Source organism: Prorops nasuta, unplaced genomic scaffold, assembly GCF_024137725.1.
Source record: "Prorops nasuta isolate Cenicafe-Biocafe unplaced genomic scaffold, Cenicafe_Pnas_1.2 PNAS00017, whole genome shotgun sequence".
NCBI lineage: Eukaryota > Metazoa > Arthropoda > Insecta > Hymenoptera > Bethylidae > Prorops > Prorops nasuta.
This window is the reverse complement of record NW_027116814.1, coordinates 1,888,047-1,908,426: the sequence shown is the minus strand read 5'-3', so window position 1 is coordinate 1,908,426 and position 20,380 is coordinate 1,888,047. Positions and strand designations below refer to the sequence as shown.

General features: G+C 35.6%; 2 protein-coding genes and 1 long non-coding RNA gene across 16 annotated transcripts in view; 1 reads left to right on the top strand and 2 right to left on the bottom strand.

Moving 5' to 3' along the window:
- The window catches only part of trol (terribly reduced optic lobes), a 668,955-nt gene that overhangs the window by 250,727 nt on the left and 397,848 nt on the right, over positions 1-20,380 (top strand). The window lies entirely within an intron of this gene.
- LOC136779713 (uncharacterized) lies at positions 3,914-6,497 on the bottom strand. Of its 14 annotated transcripts, none has more exons than XR_010823663.1 (8): positions 6,332-6,490; positions 6,215-6,256; positions 5,786-6,064; positions 5,457-5,722; positions 5,253-5,382; positions 5,043-5,187; positions 4,479-4,928; positions 3,914-4,402 (listed from the first exon to the last, which is right to left on the bottom strand). It is a non-coding gene; the product is annotated as an uncharacterized lncRNA (long non-coding RNA). The 14 variants fall into 14 exon arrangements; XR_010823661.1 differs by having other exon boundaries at positions 6,130-6,256; positions 6,358-6,490; XR_010823662.1 differs by having other exon boundaries at positions 4,479-4,558; positions 4,666-4,928; positions 5,786-6,496.
- On the bottom strand, positions 14,186-16,286 carry LOC136779738 (uncharacterized). The gene is made up of 3 exons (XM_066737498.1): positions 15,195-16,286; positions 14,832-15,114; positions 14,186-14,748 (listed from the first exon to the last, which is right to left on the bottom strand). Exons 1-3 carry the CDS (start codon positions 16,284-16,286, stop codon positions 14,477-14,479), a joined length of 1,647 nt encoding a protein of 548 aa, XP_066593595.1. The 3' UTR covers positions 14,186-14,476.

The window sequence follows — 20,380 nt, the reverse complement described above, 5'->3', positions numbered from 1 at the left end:
ATTGTGCTTTGCACAGACTTCCGATATTTTGATTGAGACGGCTATTAATTAATTATGCCTCCCAAAATACGCACCCGTAGCTCTTCCATCTGTTATATATTAGGTCCTCCTCGCAGCTTGCCACAAAGCCAGCTGCCAACATATAAAGATGTGTTGCTCGCTTGTTTTGAAGAAAAACGCAATAACGAACACAGTAAAACTCCAATTTCCGATGTGGCCAAAGTAGTAGCCTCGAATATCATAAAATTATATGAAAAAGTGTCGATTCCTACTATATCATGTAAAACTGTAACAGAAAGAATAGTAAGTTTTCATAAAGAATATGATAAATTAATGAAGTCATATCAAAATAAAGCAAGAAAAGGTACTGATAACCTTGATACTGCAGTACAAAAATTTAAATTAAAATCGGAACATTTATTTGATATTGCTTACTGCAAGTGCCCTCTTAATGGTAATAGGCCTGAAGTAAATTTTTGTTGTTGTACTGATAAGACAAAAAAGGTGCCAGCTATAGAAAAGCAGTTCCTTTATGATCAAAGAAATTTGCGCCAGATGGCAATTGGCGGGGTTGACCAAAGACTAACTAAAATATTGTGGAAGAGCAAAAAGAGAAAATATTCGACAACACAGCAAAGTAACTTGAAAGCTACACCCTTGTTGGAAGTTTGTACTCCTTGCACCCATGAATGTTCCCAGTCTTCTCTATCTGATACTTCCACAATTGACAACGATGATGAATATAAGCCTAGTTTACGCGAAAAAGATAAATTGCCAGTTAAACAAATGCGTACTAATCTCTTAAACACGGCATTGGTTAGTTATCGTTACGGCGTTTCTTATAGAAGTACAGCAGCAATTAGCTCCGCAGTTTTGAAAGATATAGGATTAATTACTAATAATGATTCATCTTTTGTTATTGACAAATCAAAAATACAAAGGAGTAGATTAAGAATTAGTGATGCTCTCCATGGTTTAAATAATAATTCCAATGTTCTTCAAGGCTTATATTTTGATGGTCGAAAAGACAAAACGATCGTTCAGGTTAAACAGGGAGCTAAATATTATAGAAGGACTCAAATAGAAGAACATATTTCTCTAATACAAGAGCCTGGTTCTTTATATATCGGACATATTACTCCTTCGTCTGGAACAGCAACTAATATAGTTGAAGGAATTTATGAGTTTTTGTCATATAACAAAACTATAGAAAATCTTAATGTGGTAGGTTGTGATAGCACAAATCTTAATACAGGATATAAAGGAGGTGTTATTCGTTTAATGGAGGAAAGATTAAATAGACCATTGCAATGGATAATATGCCTTTTGCACTTTAACGAGTTGCCTTTCAGGCATTTGATGCAATATCTTGATGGTACAACAAGTGGTCCTAGCACATTTTCTGGACCGATTGGGAAACAGTTAATTCAATGCGAAATTCTTCCTGTTGGCAAATTTAAAAAAATTAGTATTAATTTACCTGTACTAAATTTGAAGGAACTTAGCAAAGATCAAAAATATCTTTATGAGATATCTGAGGCAATTAGTTTTGGATGCTGCTCTCAAGATCTTGCGACTAAAAACCCTGGACCATTAGCACATTCTAGATGGCTAACTGCAGCGAATAGGATTCTTCGTTTATATATTAGCACTTTAAAACCTTCTGCAAATCTCAAAACATTAGTTACATTTCTTTTAAAAGTTTACGTTCCTTCCTGGTTTGCTATAAAAATACAAAATTCGTGCATTGATGGAAGCAAGCATTTTTGGCAGGTAATTAGAAAGACAAGATATTTACCAAAATCATGTCGTAATATTATTGATACCGTTATTCAAAATAACGCGTATTTTGCCCATTCCGAGAATATCCTTTTATCCATGTTGGCTGATGAAAACAGTGATATAAGGCAAATAGCTGTTAATAGAATTTTAAATGCTAGAACCAGAGAAAAATGCAAAAACAAGATGCCACGTGTTTTTCATGTGCCGTCAGTCAACTTTAATTCTAAATCTTATCATGAAATGATAAGTTGGCCCACCGATCACGATTATTTAGATCCAGCAATACTACGGTCTATTACAGACATTGAAATTCAAATTTGTGTTTCCGACAATTCTAAGATAAGTTCACTAATCGGCGGTTTTCCATGCCATACACAAGCGGTGGAACGTACTGTGAAGATAGTAACAGAAGCTGCTCAACACGTGTGTGGTGTAGATGCTCGTGACAATTACATAAAGGCAACGTTACATGCAAGATCTATAATGCCTTTATTCAATACCAAAAATGAATTCAAAGGTCTGCCTGATGAGTAGTCGCACTAAACGGTTAAAGTTCTACTATTAATAAAATCCATCAATAGTTGGTTGATTGGGATGGGTTTAGGGATGAGTCCGACGTGCAGCTACCTTCTCGTGGTGGGTTCTGAGTTGTCTCATTTTCCTTTTTAGAGCAACCGAAGAGCTGCACTTTTAGAAAATACTGCATTTATGTATCCCTGCTATTCATTCAGTTATATAAAAAATATAAGAGTTGGAAAAATTATTTAATCCCAACAAACTATATATCCATTCATCTTTCTTCTTACCTTCTGCAAATGCTAATAAAGGAACCTTGCACTTGTTATTCTCACGGATACACATTAATACACAAGTCATCACATGCATTGTTTTAAGTCGCTAAATCTCTTGCTTGGTATTTTGTATAGCATCCTTTCATATGATAACATAGAAATAGTCCTTTAAAATACAAGATTGAACTGGAAATAAAAAAATATAAAAAACTAATCTTTTGTAATATTTCGTAAATTTCAAACGTGTTGCGGGGATAGTAAAAATTATCCGATCGCCATCAAACTTTGGGTACTCCTTTTATATATCTTAACACAAACTTTCCGCATCCCGCCGAACCAATTGCTGTGATTTCGATTTTTTCGATACACCCTAGTATACATGCGTATTTGCGTATATATGGATATATAAATGTAGAAGTTTTTACTAAATGACAGTTATGGGTACGTGCTCGTATCTACCCATATTTATGTATAGTATATAGTATATACGAGTATATATATATTTTCGTATATAATCATATATAATATATACTATGTATAAGTATAGGCAGATATAGGGACGGTACCTATAACTACCGTTTAGTAAAAACTTAAATTTGTGGGGACCGTCCTCATATATACCTTCAGACTTATTGAAGTTATGGGGACCGTCCTTACTTGTACCAGATGTACCGCTAAATACCATTTGACACAAGATTTGGTCCCCGTATCCCCCGTATCTACCCGATTAGACATATATATATATATATATATATATCAAACAAATCATCTGGAAGTCATATATTTAAATTTAAGAAGGATATTGTAATAATAATGTAGGGTATATGTATAATACTTTTATTAATTTCGTTTGTTAACAAATTAATGCTATTTTCGTGTATCTTTCTACGCTAAAATAAAAATATTTTCTTAAATTATAAAATTATCTAATGTAGACCTGTTTTACCCTATTCGAAGCTCTGCCGTGTTGTTTCGCATCAGTTTCGATAGATGGCGCGAGGGCATAATCATCTGTGGCAGCCTTGACACTGCTCCAACACACTCATGCACGGGTTGGCGGCCCTGACGCCACGCAGCGGGACAAATTCGCAACGTGCGCCCTCGAGAGGCGCGAAATTCAAAAAAGTATAAATTACAGGAGACATTTAAAACGAAGCCCGGAACTTCCGTTCATGAAGGTAGTCCTCACCTTTTCCGGTTCGCTCGCTAAGGAGTTAGATCCTGTGGTGAAGCGAGTGCGTGAATATCGAGATACAACGTGTATCTTTTCAAGCATCAAAAGATAAAGAACTGTAAAAGTCATTGTGACACCATGGTGCATGAATAAAAAAATCATAAAAGACCATTTTACGAACACACGATTTTATTTTGAACCACAGGAAAATTGGTGACCCCGACGTGATAAGGTGTTTCAAGTGAAAATTGCCGAAGAGACCTTTTCAAGGTGCAAAAGCGTGTGGAAAACACTCAGCTCGTGAATCTGCAGGTGGGCCAGAATGAGTTTGCACCGGACACCTACCCAGGATAGAATGGTCCCACGTGAAGGAGTCGAGACGCGAGAAGTTCAGAGATCCCTCCTGGACCTGGAAAATGAACAGGACCAAGTAAATGAACCAGAGAATCTTGGCCAAGAGACGGAACGACACAATTCTACCGCTAAGAGCGCGCCGCAAGAAGTCATGGCCACATGGCAAGGAAAACTTCCTTCTTTCATGCAAGAAGCACCAGACATCTGGTTCATCGTCGCTGAGGCTGAATTTGTGTCATCGCGAGTAACCAAAGACCAAACCAAATATCTAGCCGTCATAAGGGCACTGGATGTTGGAACTCTAAAACAGATAACCGACATATTAAAGAACCCGCCGGAAAAAAATCTATATGAGAATTTAAAAACGGTCATCTTACAAAGACTGCTCGACTCACGAGTCAAACAGGTAGACCAGCTTCTAAAAAATCTAGTCCTAGGAGATCGCAAACCCTCCCAACTCCTCAGAGAGATGAAAGTATTAGCAAAAGGTGAAATTGGGAAGGAGATTCTACATCAGCTATGGCTGGAGAGGCTGCCAGCCCACATACGGCCACACTTGCTTACTTCAAATAACATGGATCTGGAAGCCGTGGCAGAAATGGCTGACCGACTAGTGGAAGCATTTAGTTCCTCGTACGTAATGGCGACTACGTCTAGTAAACCACATGCGACCAGCAATGAGGGACTCGCGAAGCAACTCCAAGACATGCAGGCTCTTCTCTTGACCTGCATGCAGGAAATAAAAGAAATTAAGGGTCAGGGAGCGCAAACAGAATCACGCCCAGGCTCAGGCAGACCGCATCGGAGTAGATCCCGAACCAAATCTCCTGCTAGAACAAAAAATCTCTGCTATTATCACGAAAGATTCGGCAAGCAAGCGCAGAAGTGCGCCGAGGGATGCCTTCTCTACTCACACCCAAATTCCGCTCCGGAAAACTAACCTTGCTGTCATCCTCAAGATCAGCTGATGACAGCGGAATCACTCAGGTGGCCCACGAAAAACGCCTGCATCTCAGAGACAAGAAGTCCGGGCAAAGGTTTCTTATAGACTCAGGATCCATGCTGTCTATAGTGCCCGTGGGGAATCTGAAAAAGGCCCTAAGAAGGCAAGACCTGACGCTATATGCCGCAAACACGACACAGATACCTACTTTCGGAGAACAAAAACTGAATCTAGATTTGGGTTTACGCAGGAGCTTCCAGTGGACTTTCATCCTGGCAGACGTGCCATCGGCAATCATCGGTGCTGACTTCCTCACGCATTTCAACCTGCTTATAGACCTGAAACACGGTAGATTGATTGACGCCATCACGAGTCTCACGTCGAAAGGAGAAATATTGAGGAGCAGCCTTACCAATCTGTCAACAATCAATCTCTCCGAGCCCTACGCATACCTTCTCTCTCAATATGAAGAGATTACAAAGCCCACAGGCAGACCTACACTCAAGGACATGAGTTTTGCACACCGGATCGTCACGACAGGACCACCCGTGTTTGAGAGATCTCGTAAGATTTTCGGTGAAAGGGCAGCCGCCGCCAAAGCCGAGATAAATGCTCTTCTTGAAGCAGGAACCTTACGACCCTCAAGAAGCCCTTGGGCAAGCCCAATTCATGTAGCACCTAAAAAGGATGGCACCTTCAGGGTTTGTGGGGACTATCGCAGACTAAATGCTATCACTGTACCTGATAAATATGCTCCACCATTAATACAGGATCTTTTTCCTTTGCTTCATGGAAAGACTGTATTCTCCTCTCTGGATTTAACAAAGGCCTACCATCAGATACCTATGGCGGAAGAAGATGTACAGAAAACAGCAATTACAACACCCTGGGGCCTCTACGAGTATGTGGCTATGCCCTTCGGGTTGAAAAACGCCACACAATCGTTCCAGCGCTACATAAATCACGTGTTTCGAGAACTCGAGTTCGTATTCGTCTATGTCGACGACATCCTAGTCATGTCTGAAAACAAAACTCAACACGAAACTCACCTGAAAGCCGTTTTCAAAGTCTTGAAAGATTCAAACCTGTCAATCAATCCTCACAAGTGCAAATTGGGACGAGAGGATATCGACTTCCTGGGATTCAAGATAAGCAAACAGGGATATCTACCTTCAACTGAACGAGTGGAGAAGATCCTAGAGTACCCAAGACCTGAAACAGTTGTGGAGTTACGGCGATTTATAGGAATGATAAATTATTATAGAAGGTCAATGAGAAAGGCAGCACTTATCCAAGCTCCACTCAACGAGTACTTGAAATCCTCCAGAAAGAATGATAGAACCCCAATCAGCTGGAACGCCGTTTCCGAGGAAGCCTTCTTACTATGCAAGCAACGCCTGGCTGAGAACACATTGTTACACTTTCCTTCGTCTGGGGCTAAATTGCGCTTGACCTGTGACGCATCCACCACAGCAATAGGGGCAACACTGGACCAGAATGAGGGTACCTACTGGCAACCGATAGGGTTCTTCTCAAGAAAACTCAGCCCCACCGAGCAAAGATATTCAACATACGACATAGAATTACTTGCCATATTTGCATCCATGAAATATTTTGAATACCTACTGGAAGGGCGTAATCCTGTCATACGAACCGACCACAAACCACTGATCCATGCATTCCAGCAGAAACAGCACAGGATTTCTGATCGCCAGCTACGACAATTGGAGTATATCTCCCAGTTTTCAACCAACATTGAATATATACAAGGCCAGGAGAATTCAGCGGCAGATGCTCTCTCTCGTATCCAGAGCATACAAATGCCCACCGTGCTTGATGCTCACGCTATACATGTAGCTCAGGAAGCAGATGAAGAGCTTCAGCACCTGCTGAACAACGACACATCATTAAGATTACAAAAACTAACAGTAGAGCCCAATATAGAAATCTACTGCCAGGTTGAAAAGGATAGAGTAAAACCTTACCTACCAGAAACACTACGAAGACTAGCATTTGACATAATCCATGCTCCCTCACATCCCAGCATTCGTGCAACCTCCAGAGAGCTGCGCAGCAAATTTGTCTGGACGAATGTCAACAAGGATGCCATAAAGTGGGCACGAGAATGTGTAAGCTGTCAACGTTCCAAGGTCAGCAGACATAACCGGCTAACACCAAACCACATCACAGTCCCGGACAACAGATTTAATCATATCCATCTGGATATAATCATGCTGCCAGCCATCAGTGGATACCAATACTGTCTCACCATCATTGATCGCTTCACTCGATGGCCCGAGGCCATACCATTGAAGGACATCACAGCCAAGACAATAACCCAAGCTCTTTTCACACACTGGATTGCTCGTTATGGGACTCCTATCTCCATCACATCTGATCAAGGCACACAGTTTGAGGCTGCGCTTTTTCAGTCGCTGACACAGGCTGTGGGTGCTAAAAAACTCAGAACCACATCCTATCACCCCCAATCTAACGGCATGGTAGAACGATGGCATCGTACCTTAAAAGCAGCTCTGATGTGCTCTCCAAAACCCTGGATGGAGGTTCTTCCCATTGTCATGCTTGGACTCAGGACATCCTTCAAGGAGGACTTGCAAACCACACCTGCAGAGCTCCTGTATGGCACCACTCTGAGAATACCTGGCGATTTCTTCGTTTCCATGGATGAACCAGCCAATCCCAAAATCTTCCAAGACGAACTCAGAGAGACAATGCGAGCCATGAGACCAACACCAACGGCACACCACACGAAAACCAGGATGTTCTTACTCAAGGATATAAACACTTGCACCCATGTATTCATCAGAAGTGACCACGTCCGAAGGCCGCTGGAACCGCCTTATGGTGGGCCCTACAAAGTTATACAAAGACTGTCTGACAGAGTTTTTCAAGTACAAGTAGACAATGAGGTAAAAAACATATCTGTCGATAGATTGAAGCCAGCGTACGTCAGCAAAACGGACGACCCCCAGGACACACAGGAACTCGGTGAACAACCAGAACCAGAACCAAACAATCAACCTCACATGTGGCAATCGATGATGGATAAACCAACCCGAACCTACAAACGAGTTAAATTCAAGAAGGAACAACAAACCTCAACAAATTGACATTTTTTTCAGGGGGGAGTACTGTGGCAGCCTTGACACTGCTCCAACACACTCATGCACGGGTTGGCGGCCCTGACGCCACGCAGCGGGACAAATTCGCAACGTGCGCCCTCGAGAGGCGCGAAATTCAAAAAAGTATAAATTACAGGAGACATTTAAAACGAAGCCCGGAACTTCCGTTCATGAAGGTAGTCCTCACCTTTTCCGGTTCGCTCGCTAAGGAGTTAGATCCTGTGGTGAAGCGAGTGCGTGAATATCGAGATACAACGTGTATCTTTTCAAGCATCAAAAGATAAAGAACTGTAAAAGTCATTGTGACACCATGGTGCATGAATAAAAAAATCATAAAAGACCATTTTACGAACACACGATTTTATTTTGAACCACACATCTGGAAGCTGTAGGAAGCTAAACGATGGGCTCGAAGCGCCGCCTACCGGCAAGGATTGCTTCGGGACACGGCATGAGCAATCTCCCGTTTCATCTTTGCTTTAACTGTATCCACTCAAATTGGGGTTGCACTAGGACTAATAGGAGCGGGAATATCCTGGACAAGGTTATACAACGGAACAACATTAAAATATTAAACAAAAATATATCCACCATTAATAATAAACCCACCCATTATGTTAGTATACCAGACATTATAATTTGTCCTAATAACTTCAAACTCCCATATAAATATGAAGTTGACTCTGAAAACTTTGATAGTGATCATTTCCCTATTGTTCTTGAAGTAGATAAGATGACTGGAAACAATTACTGCTACAACAAACAAAAATTATTCACTAAACATTTCGATAGTTCCAGCTTTGGATTATCCACTAATAAGTTTGATATTACTGAAAATATAGATATTAATAACCTAAATAATGTATACTCTAAAGTAACCGATTTTATTATAGCCAAGGCCATGGATTGTGGTTGCTCTCTTGTTAATGTACACAATATCAAGCCCACAAAAAATAATAAATGGTGGGATAGTGAACTGCAAGATGCCCGGAGAGAAAAGAACTTACTTTACAAAATATTCCTTGACAACTCATCTGATAGTAATCTGAAACGTTTTAATGACTCCAATAGAAAGTTTAAAAACCTTTGTATAAGCAAAAAAAGGCAGACATTTAATAGTTTTACCAAACAAATTAATCCGGCTACCAAATTAAAAGATATCTGGAAGACTATTAGTGCTATTAAAAACTCAAAGTATTTGAATGATGCTTCGCACATTGAGCTCCCTGACGAAACTATCATTCTAAATACTGTTTCCAATCTCACACAAAACGCTAACGTCTACGATCCAGAATTCTTGTTGAGTTATAACGTCTTTAAATACAAATTTGACACTCAGCCGTTTTGCCTTGATGACCTTAATCAGATGATAGCTAAACTAAAGGATCAGTCATCTCCTGGGCCAGACTTAATCAATAATGTTATTATTAAAAGTTTGCCAACTAAAATTAAGACTATCCTTTTAAACATATTCAACATTATACTAAATACGGGACACTTTCCTGTAGATTGGAACTCCAGTTATACTATATTACTAAAAAAGAACAATTCTGAGAAATTTAGACCCATTTCCCTACAAAATAGTTTGAGGAAAGTATTTGAGAAACTCTTAGGGAAAAAGATTGCTTCATATGTAGAACTAAATAACATAATTCCCCCATGCCAGTTCGGCTTCAGAGCTAACAATTCATGCCTGGATATCCTTGTCATTTTAACATCGAACATCTACAAAACCTTTATTGAAAAATCCAACCTGGTCGCATTATTTTTGGATATTGAATCGGCTTTCGACAAAATTAACCCTATAAAACTGGTGCACATATTAAGGGATATTCAACTTCCCATAGCCATCAAAAAATTTGTTTACGGCTCTCTTGTCAATAGAAAAATTGAATTCTACATTAATAATGTAAATCTTAGTAGAGGCACTTCCTCACGAGGTTTACCACAAGGTTCTGCTTTAAGCCCTCTCTTATTCAACATATACCTATCTAAGATCACTTCTTATTTTCAAAACGACTGCACTCTAATACAATTCGCGGACGACATTGTATTATTTAACCAAAGTCTCAATATTACGGATTCAGTTTACAAGCTATCTAGCTCTCTTAATAGCTTGCATTGCTACTTGTCCGACTTAGACCTCAATATTTCCAGCAACAAATCGGCTCTTATACACTTTACCAGGAAAAAATCTGTCAATAGGATCACGCAGATTAAATATAATTTTGGCACTATAATATTTAAAAAACAACATAAGTTTGTAGGAATTATTCTTGATGAAAGGCTTACTTGGAATGCTCAGTTGAAATTTGTTTTCTCTAAATACAAAAGACTATACAATATGATCTTATGGCTTACCCATTACAGATGGGATAGTCACCCTCTATCGCTACTGAGAATACTTAAATCATTTATTAGACCCGTGATCGAATGGGGATCGACTGTCTTTTTAAATCCTATCAACCAGTCTATCACTAATAGGTATAATAGCTTCATCTTGTCATTATTAAAGAAAATGTTAGGACTAAATATCTCGGCCCCTAATAACATAGTTTGGTACCTGGGTTCTGCACTTGACATCAAAGCAATAACTGACATTAGAACTAATAAATTCCTTCTTTCAAGACTACGAACTAATAACCATCCAACTATTCTTTGTCTTAAAAATATGGATAACGCCATTTCACGTAACCCCTTATGCTCTGCTAGGTACATCCCTCATTACTATAAAACTTACAAGGGTCTTAACAAATGGTTCTGCCACATTCCTAAATTTCCAATAATCCCGGAGCTCATGACAATGGGACTATCGTCGAGATCGGCTTTTGATGTGAACACGGATATTGGCATTAAATGTAGAAAGTCCAAAACTCCCAATTCCGTTTTCAATAACTGCATGAATCCCCTTGACATGGATTGCGGTCACTTCTATGAAATATTTTATACTGATGGGTCTAAATTCCTTGCAGACAATGGTGAATATTATGTTGGGGCAGCTATCATTAGTTCTAAACGTAACCTCACCTACAAGTTAAAACTATGCGGCCTATCGGATATCTGCCTAGCTGAACTGTCTGCTATATGGTTTTCGGTTAAACAAATTCTTAAGCTAGTCCAATCATACAACCTAAGTAACAAATCATTCGCAATAGTTTCCGATTCACTTAGTGCAATTAACAAACTTACCGCAAATAGCTTTAAGAATTCCTCTGACTTTTTTTCTATATATGCCATAGAAATGATGAATAAAATTCAGCTACATAATGTCAGGGTAGTTCTGGTATGGGTTCCAAGCCATGTGGGGATTATAAATAATGAAAAAGCGGACATAATAGCCAAAGACATGAAAATAACTGCTGATCTCGATATTTCGTATCTCAACAATGAGTGCATTCTTAGAGAATTGAAAAACAAGATAGTAGACAACTACTACTTACAGAGATTCTTACCGAGCAATCTTACAGAAACCACCTTCTTTAATATATTCAAGGAACATAAGTTCAGGAGAGTTTGGTTTGAAAACCATCTTGACCTTGAAAGATCGGACATCTCCACAATTAATAAAATCCTTACCGATCAATTTAACTGTAATAAATACTTATTTAAAATTGGAAAAATCGATTCTCCGAATTGTTCATGCTCAATAGGTGGCATTCAGGATTTAAATCACATTCTTTGGGAATGCCATCTATATGACAGGAAAAGGCACTTGCTTGCAGACATAATCAAACATCCATCATATGACCATGATACTAACATCTTAAACATAATTGAACATGGAAACCCTGTTAATCTGAAAAACCTCTGCTCCTTCCTAAAAAAAGATTAGACATCGCTAATGAAATATTCATTAATGATAACATCTATCTACCTCCAGCTAACAGATAATACTGGACATTAGAAACAATGATGCCAACCTTAGATCAACATCATAGTAACTTTGGAAAAATAATAGCAGCATGTGAGTGGACAATTGTTCCTAGGAACAGAGTCCAATACAACGAAAGAAAAAAAAAAAAAAAAAGATAGGATATTCCTATAGCCATTTTCTGCAACTACTAACACATACAAGGTACATACATGTGTTTTTGACAGGATGAGGTTAACTGAGAAATAATGCCAGTGAGAAAATAGGAGCAAGATATAGTATAGAATTGGAATACTTGGAAAAATATATATAGTAAATATTAATAAATGAATTTAATTGGTTTTTGTATATAATTAATGAAGAATACTTTATTGTCACATCCCATTGAAGAATGGAGATACAATTAGATAAGTTATCATTTATTTTTATATATCTATCAAATGGATAAATTAATGTAAGCGCAAAATTCTTTGTTCAAATGTGGCTTTAATTTTACAGATTAACAAATTATAAACTGATGATTGACTTCGATGAATAATCTATAGGAAATAATAAGCCAATTGAGTTTTTCCATTGATGTATGGATGGACTTAAATTTAGCAAAGACTGCATGCTCAAATCTACGTATCAATGTATCCAGCTGATTAACCTCATATTTACATAATGTAATAATGGCATTAATATGAGTCGCACTTTGCTAGAGCATAATATTGGATATGAGAATGAAATTGTTTGTATTGGGAACAATTTAGTATTTTATATGTATGTACAATGTAAACACACAAGTGAGTAATCCAAAATTATCATATTTATTATTATGAGTTTGTAAGTGTTAGGTTTGGTTAATTACTTATAGAATTATCAATCTATTTTGTCCGATAAAATCTGTTATACACATATGTATAGGTAACATGAGTTAATGTATCTTTGAAATTTTGTAGGTCTAACGTTGAAAAATATGAATTAACTTATTTGGTTTACTATATGGTATATAGTAATTTACATTAATTCTATGTCTATATGAAAGGATCTGAAAATAATAACACATAATTGCATGAAGACAATATGGGCATAAATACTATTCGTTTTTTTACTTCATAAAACACCTTCATTTATAATTACAAATTGGAGGTGTTCCTTCTTTTGTAAGTATTGATTTTTTATTACAATCAATTTATCTGCAATATTTGTTAAATTAGTTGCTTTCCTTTTACTCCTAAAGTGAGTCTGATTGATTCATTTGTATACAATTTAAGTAACATAAACTGTACTCAACTGAATCACATAACTGAGATTTAACTGAGTTTTGGTGTAAAAGGAAAGCACCTATTATCTATTACGATAGCTGGAATTTCCTTTTTATTAATGGTTTGCACTTCTGATCCTCTGCTACCAATATTAAGTAGTCTATTTACCATGCTCGTTCTTACTTGAATAAAATATGGATTAAACGTATCAAATTTATAAAAGCGCCAAAAATGTGCCTTGAAATGATTAATTCTTATCTATCTTGGAAATTTGTCCTTCCTTTAAAGGGGCAATAAGCTTTCATTTCTATTCCATGTCTTGCCTATTAATTTCAAATAATTGTTTTCATATTTCTTAAATTAATGTCGATTCAATCTCTCTTTCTCTCTGAGTTTCCTGCAAAATAGAATTAAATATATATAAGGTAGATGGCCCAATTTTCAACCATGTAAAGAGCTTAATTCGAATTTTTGATAATAATAAGGTATATGCAATACTTTGAGACAAATTTTTTCACTTATTTATTAATTAAAATATTAATAATTAATGAATTAACAGTCAAATATGTTATAATGAGAGAAATGACGATAAATATTATCATAGATACGAGGGACTCGCGTGTCGCAGATTTCGATCACGAATTTATATTCAAACCCAATTTTCGATCAAGCTTTGACTCAATTTTCGATTATTGTAACAGAGTAGCTATGAGTTAAAATAAAATGCATTTATTATTTAAATTTTGTTTATTTCAAATAAAAAATATGTTTAAACCAACAAAGTATAAGAATTTTTATAAACTTAATAAATAATTGTCAATTACAACATTTGTATAATCCTAAAATTCATAGAAAAGAACAAACTTAACCTAAGCTTTATTTTCTTTTGGAAAGCAAATAATTTTACTTTCTAATGAATTTTCATTATTTCTGTCAAGAAATTCTTCTTTAATCTTTTTGCTGCATTTAATATTTTTTCATTATCTATTAAATCTCTTTTTATTTTTAACAAACTTTGTTTAATTTTTTTATCTTCTTTAATATTCTTTTGTATATCTTTTATTTCATCCAGTAGCTTGTTTTTTTCTTGAGGCGTCGCATTTTTTGATCGACATCGTAAGATAGTTTCTTCTGCCTTATTCTTTCTCATTTTTAATTCTAAATCCTTTAATTAAGCCTGAATTCTATCTTTCTCTATTTTTATTTTAGTCAATTGAACTTGTAATTCTTGCTTCATTTTAATTTTCAATTCCCTTTGATTTTTCAATTCTAGCTTCTTTTGTTCACTTTCTTCCTTCTCTTTCTGTTTTGAAGCATGCCAAGCTCTCCACTCTTCAGAAGTTGCAACAAATGGAAGTCGTTCTTTAGGTTTTCTTTTCTTTTTATTTTTACTTGTTACTTTAGGATAAAATAAATAATCTTTGAAAGCTAAACTATTGCATTCTGTTTTGGAAAAAACAATATTTTCATGAAAATTTTTGGCAATAGTTTGATAAAAAAATGAAAGTAATATAAGATATCTTTACCACTTTTTCTTTTATTGGAATTTTTAATAGCCTTAAGTACACGTGAGTCGCCTTTTGAAGTTTTTGTGGGTAAATTAAGAACTGATTGAATATTTATATCTTCTGTAGAACCTTCACTAGAAATAGTTTTACCGGATTTGAAAATATCTTTATGTGTGGTATCGTGAAACTGTTTGTTTCTCTTCTCTACGTCTATACAATTATTATTGACAGTGTAGGACCTAATTGCCGTACATAAATCTAAAGGTAGCTGATTTGCAGCTGAAGTATGATTATGAAGAGCCTGTACAAATTTGAATTCAAAAAACCTTAATAATTACAATTATAGATTATAGAATGTATATTTTATTAAATATTTCTTACCTTATTAATTTTCATTTCATATTTAGCAGCGTTGCTACTAGTATCACTATCAGGCATAATACCTGGACACGTAGAAATATTTACTTCAGTATTTTCATGATCTGAATGATTCAAATTGTTAGATTTTAATAAAATCTGAGCCTCTCTTTCACAACTTTCTGTGGGAGCTTTTAATACTTTGCAAGTAGTTTTTTCATCAAGGACTACTGAACTAACATCTAAATTAATTGTGCTGTGTTTTTCGCCACGCACAACTGATTTTAACAGTATAAGTGAACCATTTTCTTCTAGAATAAATTCATCGACTAATTCATAACTGCTGCCATTATCGCACAAAATGTTCTTATCTTTAGAAAGATTAGATTCATCAGCAAACCTACTGTCATCCAGAAAAGTGTCACATATAAATGTATTATTTACCAAATGCTGGTTATTCTTGTTTATTCTAGGACTAGTCGTGGTAGAATTGTCTAGGACAATAGCATTCATAAGCTCTTTATCATTCGAAACAGCATTTGAAATACTTGTTACAGCCTCTTCAGGTACTGTACTTTGGTTAATTACTGTATGGGTGATACTATTCTTAAACTGTCTCCAGAAATTAAATAACTCTTGATATTCAACCGATCCAATCCACGTTGATTCTAAATTACTTTTAAATTGCTCCAAAACTGATGCATTAATGTAAGATTCGATGACACTTAAATAACTTTTATCAGCAGTGCTAGGTGATATCTCTTTAGTTACATTTTCCGACAGATTTGTCGCAGTATTACTTTCCTTTCTTTGAATAAGCTTAACATAATTAATCGCATTTTCAGAAAATGGATACAACCTACATCTTCTGAACCCATTTTGTAAAATTCTTTTTGTATCTAAACTTTCTAAAGCATTCTTAAGTACTTTGGCAAAGTATACCTTAGTTAATTGTTGCCCATCGTTTTGAAAACGCCATTCTCGTACTGCATCTCTATAGCTAACCTTTAATGGATGAAAAAGTGCAACATTCATTGGTTGCATTACGTGTGTGGCATTTGGATATAGAGCGATAAGTTCTATTTGATTTTTGTAACAAAAATCACTCAACTGCATGGTTAAGTGAGAGCTGTGCCCGTCTACATATAAAATCACAGGAAATTGAATATTTTGGCTAACGCACCAAGGAAGAAAACAGTTAGCAATATAAGAGTAAAATGTCTCGCTCGTCATCCATCCTGTATCACTTTTGCCAATGATAAAGACATCCGGGAAATTTTCAGCGATCAAAGATGGTATTCTTTCATAATTGAATATAACCATGCACGGTGCTAACTGTCAAGCAGCATTTCCAACAGCAAGTGCCGTGTAACACTCTCTCTCACTAGCAACTACACTATGAACAGCTTTTTCTTTTTTTGACATTAGTACTCTTTCACCTTTCGGAGCTAAGCAAAATCCACTTTCGTCGAGATTAAAAATCCTTTCTGGACCAATTTCGAACAAATTATGAGCAATGAGATTACTCTTAACTTCTTTAAACCAATTTCTTAAAGATGATTCAGTAATATTGGCTCTGCTGTATGTCAAATTTTGCGACATTCTCTCAGTGACCTCAGGATTTCTTTTTAAGAAAGCACTGAACCAGTGTCGACCAGGCCTACCTTTTTTAAATGGTATGACTCTGCCTGTGTTTCTGACAATGCGTTGCACAGTATCCAAAAGCTGTTCCTTCGTAATGGGAAACCCAGATCTACTCAATTTAAAAACCCATTCACTCAATTCTTTTTCTTCGGATTTATTTAAAATACTGCTAGGTCCTGACCTAGTCTTATCTGCTGAAAAATGTCCTTTGACTCTAGATTGCAGAGTGGCATAGGGAACTCCATACTTTGCACTGGCAGAGCGCGTTGATTTTCCTTTTCTCACTTTTTCTAGTGCTTTCTGCATGACAGAGTCAGAGTACTGTCGGTATTTTTTTGGTGCTTTGCACTATAAATAAAATAACATCATAATTATAATTTTTAATCGAGATAACCTCGCAATTTCAGAGAATAATTTAGGATCGAAAATAGGGTAATGTACAAAATTTATATACCAATTTTCGATCATGTGATTTCAAGAAAATTAATAGATAATTGAGCACGTACTTTTCTCCTTTTAGCCATAACGAATCATAGGAATCTGCTAAAATTTATTTCGTTGAGAAAGAACAAAGGAAAGTCGTCAAATAAATGAATCTACAAATAGACTCATGGCTAAGGAAATTCGGTAGAATACCATGTGGTCCATTAGATTGATTTTTTTTTACTACCTGAATATGTGCGCTTTATTGAAATTGTAGATAAATAATTTGTCAAACAATTAAATTTTCAAAATGGATTTCCTTTTTCACAAAACAATATATATATATTTATTGTAAAATACGCATTTTTTGTTAGCGTTATTAAAAACTAGGACGTGAACGAAAACTGCACCAACTACCTTACAATTAACAAATATTTGTATATTTTATTAGGCTTTATAAAGATGCTATTAAAAGAAAGCAATAAGGAAATTGAACAATTACAAAATGGCATTTATGAACCAAGAGATAAAAAAAAGAAAATATCAATGTTAAACGACAAAATAAATAAATTTTATAGTAACTTAAAAGAACTAAATAATACAGGAAATACAGAATCTAGATATTAAATTTGATGGAAGAGTTTATGGACATAAAGGAATTGATAAATCAAGTAAGAATGAGCATGGTAAATAGATTACATGATATTGGTAGCAGAGGATCAGAAGTGCAAACTATTAATATCAAGGAAATTCCAGCTATCGTAATAGATAATTCAACAAATATTGCAGATAAATTGATTGTAATGAAAAATAAATACTTACAAAAGAAGGTACAACTCCAATTTGTAATTATAAATGAAGGTGTTTTATAAAGTAAATAAACGAATAGTATTTATGCCCATATTGTCTTTATACAATTATGTGTTATTATTTTCAGATCCTTTCATATAGACATAGAATTAATGTGAGTTACTATATACCATAGTAAACCAAATAAGTTAATTCATATTTTTCCAACGTTACACCTACAAATTTCAAAGATACATTAACTCATTTTACCTATACATATGTGTATAACAGATTTTATATGACAAAATAGATTGATAATTCTATAAATAATTAACCAAACCCAACACTTACAAACTCATAATAATAAATATGATAATTTTGGATTACTCACTTGTGTGTTTACATTGTACATACATATAAAATACTAAACTGTTCCCAATACAAACAATTTCATTCTCATATCCAATATTATGCTCTAGCAAACTGCGACTCATATTAATGCCATTGTTAAATTATGTAAATATGAGTTTAATCAGCTGGATACAATGGTAGGTAGATTTGAGCATGCAGTCTTTGCTAAATTTAAGTCCATCCATACATCAATGGAAAAACTCAATTGGCTTATTATTTCCTATAGATTATTCATCGAAGTCAATCATCAGTTTATAATTTGTTAATCTGTAAAATTAAAGCCACATTTGAACAAAGAATTTTGCGCTTACATTAATTTATCCATTTGATAGATATATAAAAATAAATGATAACTTATCTAATTGTATCTCCATTCTTCAATGCGATGTGACAATAAAGTATTCTTCATTAATTATATACAAAGACCAATTAAATCCATTTATTAATATTTACTATATATTTTTCCAAGTATTCCAATTCTATTCTATATCTTGCTCCTATTTTCTCACTGGAATTATTTCTCAGTTAACCTCATTCTGTCAAAAACACATGTATGTGTTAATAGTTGCAGAAAATGGCTATAGGGATCCTATCTTGAATAAAACTCTTTGTGCTCTCAGTGCTGCCAACCTTGTAGACGAAAAGTTCCTCTAATGGGTGGTAAATTGTCGCCGTCCCTTCAGAGGTTTGGTGTCAGTTGGTGATCAGACTGATCAGACATATTTGGCTACCATATTGGGGTATTACCAGAGATGAAACGGGAGATTGCTCATGCGAGGTCCCGAGGCAATCCCTACCGGTAGGCGGCGCTGGTGTTGGCAAACGCGTGTCTCAGGTCCATCTAACCCCTAACGCCATCTATCGGAAGAGACCACGAAGCACGAGCGTTAAGCTTAGAATAGGGTAAAACATATATGCATTGTTGCCAGAAAGCGGAATAAAGAGAGAGCGGAGATATTTTCTCGGACCTCTCTGTGTTTCTCGCTGTTAGCTTCTAGCAGAAGAGTCGAGGCAAAATCTTTCCGTTTCGCTTTGTCGAAAATCTACCAATATTCGATGTCATTTATATTTGCAGGCCAATGCCTTTATGCATGATTTTTTCAGCATATTTATTTATCAGCATTGACTTATTTAAATCAATAATAAATTAAGGAAATGCGTATTTGATATATAATAATTATTTTAACTATAATTTCATCGTTATATTTCGCTTATTTCCGTAAAATCTGCATTTCTTTAGTTTATTATTGATTATTGTAAGTCAATGGCAATTAAAAAAAATTTAATCTTAAAAAAAAAAGAAAAGTAGCGATCAGGAATCGAATCCGGACCCACGAATCGCCACGCGATTACCTTACCGCCTAGACCACGAGGCTTCTTCAGTGCACCGTAAACAGATAGTCTTTTTAAGGGCTTGAAATCTTCTATTGAACCATATAAATAAACGAAGAACCGACATCTTTATTCATTATTATTCTATGATAATGGTACACAAATTAAAGAATAATTATATAATGTAGATTTTCAAAAGCTTTTCCAATAACCAAGAACGGAAACTGCGAGCGTTGATTATTTATCTTCGTTCTTGGCTAATGGAAAAGCTTTTGAAAACTATTCAAAATATAATTATTCCTTAATTTGTGTACCATTATGACAGAATAATAATGAATAAAGCTGTCGGTTGCTCGTTTATTTATATGGTTTAAAAGAAGATTTCAAGCCCTTAAAAAGACTATCTGTTTACGGTGCTCTGAAGAAGCCTCGTGGTTTAGGCGGTAAGGTAATCGCGTGGCGATTCGTGGGTCCGGGTTCGATTCCTGATCGGTACTTTTCTTTTTTTTTTAAGATTAAATTTTTTTTAATTGCCATTGACTTACAATAATCAATAATAAACTAAAGAAATGCAGATTTTACGGAAATAAGCGAAATATAACGATGAAATT